Source organism: Bactrocera neohumeralis, unplaced genomic scaffold (genome assembly GCF_024586455.1).
Source record: "Bactrocera neohumeralis isolate Rockhampton unplaced genomic scaffold, APGP_CSIRO_Bneo_wtdbg2-racon-allhic-juicebox.fasta_v2 cluster09, whole genome shotgun sequence".
NCBI classification, from domain to species: Eukaryota; Metazoa; Arthropoda; class Insecta; order Diptera; family Tephritidae; genus Bactrocera; species Bactrocera neohumeralis.
In genome coordinates, this window is record NW_026089622.1 from 32,325,948 (window position 1) to 32,333,006 (window position 7,059).

A 7,059-nucleotide genomic window follows, 5' to 3' on the forward strand; every position below is an offset into this window, starting at 1 on the left:
TTATAATATTTTTAATACATTCATCGTTAATTTCTTCGTAATCTTGGTTGTAGACCTTGTTTTATTCTTTGAAATAAGTATCTTTTCATAAATAATCAAGTAAATGTAAACCTACATTTTTGGGCTTCTTTTCCTTATCTTCCCTTACCGGTTGTTTTTAATTATTCTATATTTTTTTCAACACATTTTCAAACTTCCCAAATTGGTGAAACCGCCCCACCAATGGGGCAGATGCGCCAAGGGGATGGGGTACAAACGCCACGGTGTAAAAAAACATTTAATAACTGCTTCTTTATTGTTTCTTTGAATGTTATTGATTTATTTTCAGAGATTAACAACGGCTCTTATTGAAAAATTATAAATTATAGCTCTTGTCAACTTTACCTAACATTATATTCTATTAAGGGGCTATACCAGTGTGACGCATGAAAAATTAGGCGATTTTCGTAAATTTTTTTAAAAGAAAGTACTAGATTGAATGTTTCGACGTTCTATGGACGTAATAAAGTATATTTTTAGCTATATTAAAAAAAAAAATTTTACAAAAATATTGAAAAATAACGGAGTAATGTGCTGTCTGCGGAAGTGCCAAAAAAAAAAAGTGCCTCAACTGCTGGCATGATTCCGGTCGATTGAGTAGCTGAAACAAAAAAATTCAAAATGTTTATTAAACTTAAATATATTTTCTATACAATGGACTACGATCTTTGAAAAATATCAAAAATTAAGAAAATGGCGCCATTTTGAAAAAAAAAATCGTTTTTTACGAAAAAAATTCTCGTTTTTTTAATGCCAAATTGACAATTTTCAGCCAATCAAAAAGATCGTAGTCTATTGTATAGCAAATGTATTCAACTATATCCAGTTTTAATTTGAAGTCGATCGGTTAATTTCTCGTTGAGTTATAATGTCAGCAAATTTGAAAAATGTCGTTTCGAGAAAAACGCGTTTAAAGTTTCACTTATATATGTTTGCACCTCTGAGCGGTCGCTATTTAGAACGCTGCCATTCAAAAACTATTTAAAATACGACCTCGCCGATTTCACAGGATATTTTTGAATATATAAGCTATCGAAAAAAGCAAAAAAAAAAAATTTTTTTTTTGAAAGTGTCACACTGGTATAGCCCCTTAAATCTGATTCAAATATATATGTTGCCGACGCTCGAGAAGTTCCAGGTGGATGGATGGGCTCAGAAAGCTTCAATACAATATCTGCTCTCGGTACAAACGTTACGTCTTTAACAATAGGTTGGATTCAAGAGAACTTTCGAACTTGCGTACTATGCGGTCAACGTAAAACTGATCTTGTGGACCTTCAAACCACACGAGAACGTAATTATTCAAATCCAAGCTCTCGGAGTCAAAGAACGATCCAATAGATTTATCGGTATCTGCAAAACTTTTAACTAAGGAATCATCATCTGTTGATTCATCCGAGGATACTCGTTTTTTAAAAGTCAAGGACTTTTTGGTAGTTTTTCGTGGCAGCACCTTCCCTGATTTAATTTTCTCCTTTTCTTTCTTGGAAGGTGTAGATCTAAGAATTTTAGATGAACCTTTCCTTGACTTCGAAGAGTTAAAAGGTTTGATTATTCTGGGAATAGGGCGAACTTGCTCTGGAGTTTTGCCAACAGATGGTATGGGTGAAGATTTGCAAGGAGTAGCAGGCTCAATTGAAACATTGTTTTGGTTTGTAACTAATTCTAATGCAAAGTCAATATCAGCAGTTTGATGTTCGACATCTACGCTAATGAAGTCTGCCTCAGGAATTGCTTGTCTGTTAAATGGACTTATTCCAACTGTGGAAAAACCTTTGCATATGTTTTCAGAGACGAATGCCTTTTGAAAAGGAATTTTCGAAAGTTGAGGTATATCGTAAATCGTAATAGCTCGTCCAGGATTGGATAAAAGGAAATCACTATATGACGTGGCCAAATGTTTTTTAAATGGTCCAAATACCGATATGTCCAAGGGCTGTAACTTGTGCGACGAAAGCGGTGGGAAGCTTATCATGTGGATGCCATTCTCCCTGCAAAACATTATAGCAGCCAAGCTGCAGTGCGAAACATGATTGTCCAAAAAAAGCAAAATCGGTCTTTCTAAGGAACATCGGGTGTTTTTTTGAACATGAACCAGAACTTCACAGAAGCCGTCCGTTGACATCCACCCACTTTTAGCAGCAATACGCAGCCGTTGGGACCACCATTAACAAAGTGATCTTTGTACTTAACTCACGGAAAAACGTATACTGGTGGAAGTGCATTTCCAGTAGCATTTATTATGCCCACCATGGTAACTAAAGAACCTCTTTCCGCGGACGCCACCTGAGACACAGTACGCTTTCCTTTCGTCGAAATCACCTAGGAAAAAACCATTAGGTTAGGTTAAAGATTGTAACGAAGCTTTTTTCTGCCCCTGCTTCTTACAAGTATGAATTGCTGAGGTATACTCGCCGTGTCCAGGGTTCGTTACAATAAATTTGTAGATACTGGGGCTCCTCTGCGAATCGTACTTTATTTCATTCAACTTATGTTAATATGTAAAATATAAAATACATATATTAATCTATGTTACAGAATTGTCTTCTGCGTTGTACTGTCGTCGCTCGAGGACGACGCTGTCAGGGTAACGGTTCTGTGTGGCCCGTTAGGGCAATACCGTTTCCCGCTCTGTTGCGCTTCTGGGCGCTAGACGACTTACTGCTCTGTACCGCGACGATCACACGCGGCTACTTCTGCCGGCGCTGGCGTTGGCTTCGCTGACACTATCCTCTGATGTACGTTGACGCTCCCGTGTCGCCTTCCTTGCGTACACGTTGACACTCCTCTGTTACGACGACTGCGCCCGGCTATTTCTGCCAGCGCTCCTGTAAACTTCGATGACGATGTCCTGGCTTATACGTTGACGCTCGCGTGCTACGACGACTACGTCCGGCTACTTCTGCCGACGCTCGTGTAGGCTTCAATAACGCTGCACTGTTATACCCGTTTACGCTCCTCTGCTACGATGGAGAGGTCCTTTTAATTACTTTGCCGCGTAAAGATCCCGGATCACGGAAGACTTCGTTAGCGACCGCGATGTTAAAGGTTGAGTTGGTCAGAGGATAAACTCACTACCAAGCTCACCCTTAACAGACGGCGTTCACAAGTCAGGGTACCAAGACTAGCTAGAGGATAAACTCACTGCGTAGTCTGATGCCAAACGTGCGTACGCTGTCACAGTCCCGTGCTGACTGACTGCTCATCGATCACCTAACTCCCCAGCAAGCCTGTGCTGCGTGCTAAAACATTCGCAACATGTTGCGTTGGGATGGCGTGTGTTGCTGGGACGGCGTATGTTGCTGGCAGTGGCGTGGTTTTACCGCTGCGTATGCATGCTTGTTGTTGTTTTGTCTGCTTGTCTGATTTCTCCGTCTCCGTGGTATCCCGTTGTATTGCTTGCGTGGCGTGGTTTTACAGCTGCGTATGCGTTGTTGTTGTCATTTCATCTGCAAGTCTGGTTTCTCAATCTTCTTGTGTTTCTAGAAATGGCGTGGTTTTCCCGTTGTGTTGTGAACAATAGGGTGTGCCTTTATGGGTTGTGTGGGCTAAATTCTGTATAGATATTTAGTTCTCACAAAATGTATGTACAAATGCAAAAAGGTAAAGAAAACGTGCTAAAATACCTTTGGAGGAGGCATAATACATAGTTGTTATTCCTGTTTCATCAAGATTATAAATGTCGACAGGAGCAAACGAAAATTTACTACACAGAATGTGCACATTGTCAAAAAATGCCATAACAGCTGCTTTGGTAAAAGACATAGAACGCGCATGGCTGGTGTTTTCTGGTTTTCTCAAACTTAAGTCACTGTGTCCTTTCATGAAGCCTTGCATTCAATCAACTCTTGCTATTATATTATTTGTCCAGGATAAAAGGATTTTAGTTTCATTCATTTCAGCATAATCAAAAACGAACTTCCGTGCAGCGCTGTACGTGAATCCATGTTGGAGGTTTGAACATACTTTGAAGTATTCTGCTATTACATTTTCCATTTTTTTTTGAAAATATCTGCTTTGAGCTATATTTCGAAGAGAACAAAAATGTCTCATCGTAAGAGGATTGCCCGGAATCATCAAGTGGTTTAGCTCTTTCTTTATTTATCTTCGCTAGTCGGTCTGGTGACGTAGTGCGTTTGAAGCCATAGGTTCGCGCAGATTCACTTATATTGAATTTCTTTGAAAGAACATCCTTGATTGCAAGTTTACCTTTTTTCTCATCCAAATCACTTCGGTCTGTCTTTTTTTTATAGTTTCGAACCATGGTGCTAATAACAACCTATGTGGAAAATGTAGATACAAGTACCAAAATGCGCTTATCAGTTTATAAAATATTTCCCACGTTTTAATATGTCTACTCATGTGCTCATTTTCCAGATGGGGTATGGTAAATTTATCCCATCATGGTACATATGCCTGTGGTGAATTTACCCCATGGGGCACATATGCAGGCGAAACAACCCCACCTGTAGTGTGGCGGATGTGCCCCAGGTGCAGGCATGCTTCAAAACTCACTTTGTTTTTACACTCTCCAGCACTTTATCAAAACCTTTTTTGTATTTTTACTAAAAGCAATATAGTCGGTATCACACTTATGAAAATCTTTTACTGAACACCTTAATTGACAATGTTATTACAAAATATACGTACTTTAAAAACTTTCCACTGCAACACAAAAAACGGAATAAACGCGACTGTTTACAATCACTTGCAAACTTCAATTTCCAAAGTAAGTTAAACAAGAGGTGGTCAGATGAAGCAAACATTATCGATAATTCAAGTTCGATTGCTATACTGAGTTTAGAGATAACCGTGGGTGGCGAATGTGGCCCAGTGGCGAATGCTCCCCCTACTACCCTATTTTGTTTAATAGGGATATGAGATATGATAAGTATTTGATTGGTATTAATCCAAGTAGATGTTTTAGTTAACAAAATATTACTACTAGTTATCTACGTTTTCTAACTTGTCATTATTAAGTAATTTTGCGTTGAAGAGTCCTAGTCGAGAAAGTTGTATTCTCTTTGCAATATCTTCTATGTATTCCGTAAATTGAATTAGTTCGTACATAAACTGCTCTCTGTTACCACGTTTATCTTCAAAATCTTTAATCTTTTGAATATAGTTGTTAATTAACTGAATTATTTCATCTATTTCATGTAAACTGATTGAGTTTGTTGCTACTGATTCTAATTGATTTTGAATTTTCATTTGGTCATTATTATCTAGTGTTCCAAATAAGTATTTAAATGCGGATCCTACTAAGTTAATCAATCCTTGTTTCAGACTATTTCACCATGCAAATTTATTCCGTTAAGTTCCCTTAACATTTTATTGTGTAAAAGCTTAATTTGTGGGATATTAGTATAATTATCTGCTTTAGTACTGAAATAGTGGGTTAGGTTTTCTATATCAGTAAGGTTGATGCGGGGGCAATGACGTTCATATTCTGATGGAATTTGTATTGATTTATCAATGAATAAGAGGTATCCATGATCCGTATCGATGTTGTTGATTTGGATCTGTTGGGCTTGGCATGATTTTATGAAAGTAAGGATAAGTTTTATGATAAACCAGAATCCTGTGGGATGGGAATATAATTAATCTTTTTTTGTTTTTTGAATTGGGTCTTGTAATAATGTGTTTCTCTATTTCTGTCAGTAATTTTGTAATGATCTTCGTCAGTTTGTTCGACATTTTGTGTTAATTTAAATGGGTTTTCTAATATGCCTTTTTGTAATTGTCCTTTTCTATATCTGGTGTCGACTTCGTATTCCCTTCTGTTTTTATTTATCTATTTAGTTTTAGTCAGGAATAATGGGATGCCCAACTCCTCTCTCACTGGAAGTGAGAGAACAATTGCTAAACGTCAAAACCACCTAAACTTTGACAGTTGACTGGATTGGGGAGGTTTTGACGTTTAGCAATTGGAAACGAGCGATGGCCAGATTGAAATCTTACCAAAAAAATATATAAACGGAGGGATTTGTTGCATCGTTCAAGACCCCTTATCAAAAATGCAAAACAATGAAAATTAAATAAATTTGTGAAATTTAAAGGAATTTGATGAAATGTTTTGTAATTTGAAACATCATAGTATTATTTTCAATTAAAAATTATTAAAAACTTTTAATAATTGAGAGCTAACAACCTTAAATCCTATTATTGGGTATTAAAAGGACAAAAGTCAGTTGTTATAATATTCTTTAAAAGGATTTAAATAGTTTCTCCATATAATAAATAACCACTATTTAGTAATTTATATTCGTACTAAATGTTGGGTATTGGGTTAATAAATGCCCAAAAATTGTTATTTTGTTCGATCTGGCCATAATGGAAAATGTTATAAAAAACGCTTATTTTGAGGCGCTCTCACACTGGAATAAGTTGGGCATCCCATTATTCCTGGTTTTAGTTTCTTTGTTTTGTTGTGTATCTATGATTGGTTGTCCGGCGTAAAGAAATATGTGAGCAGGAGTTTGTCCGGTTGTGTCGTGTTTAGTTTTGTGATTGTACATAAATATAGAGTATTGTTTCCATTTTACTTTATTTATAGCCCTGACAGACGACAGCACTAAGTTGCATTAGCGGGCTTAATTTACATTTACTTGCGCATTTGACCCATGTTAATGCAAATCTGTAATGCTCAAGAATTTTGTGCATTTAGCTGAGTTTACCAAATTTTAATAGGTAACACTGCTCAAAATTGGCCGATTTTTGATATTTTTGACAGATGTCGCTTGCAGTCTGCCTACTCCTTTGCGTTTACTGCATCAGAGGTAAGCAGTTTTATATTGCTAATTAAATTATGTGCAAGTATATTATAGGTCTACAACTTAGCTTCCGCCGTTTTCCAATAGATGTCTCTAGGGTCAAGCACTGGTCGATTAAATCGTTTTTTATCGATCTTGAACATTTGTGTCAACACTAACCCAACAAAATGGTTGTAGGGATCTGTTTGCATCCCAAACTTATTCTCAACTGAAAATGTCACTTTTTGAGACGAATTCTCGACATTTG

General features: G+C 37.1%; 1 protein-coding gene across 1 annotated transcript; it reads right to left on the reverse strand.

The window, feature by feature from the left end:
• Nucleotides 1–474: 474 nt before the first annotated feature.
• LOC126764125 (uncharacterized) lies at nt 475–4,931 on the reverse strand. Its single transcript, XM_050481925.1, has 2 exons — nt 3,666–4,931; nt 475–3,594 (listed from the first exon to the last, which is right to left on the reverse strand). The coding sequence occupies exon 2, from the start codon at nt 2,162–2,164 to the stop codon at nt 1,232–1,234; it is 933 nt and encodes a 310-aa protein (XP_050337882.1). The 5' UTR covers nt 2,165–3,594; nt 3,666–4,931; the 3' UTR covers nt 475–1,231.
• Nucleotides 4,932–7,059: the final 2,128 nt, after the last annotated feature.

What these genes read in the sequence shown, in the direction of transcription:
- LOC126764125 (XM_050481925.1), bottom strand. Translation starts at nt 2,164, where the DNA reads ATGTCAACGGACGGCTTCTGTGAAGTTCTGGTTCATGTTCAAAAAAAC.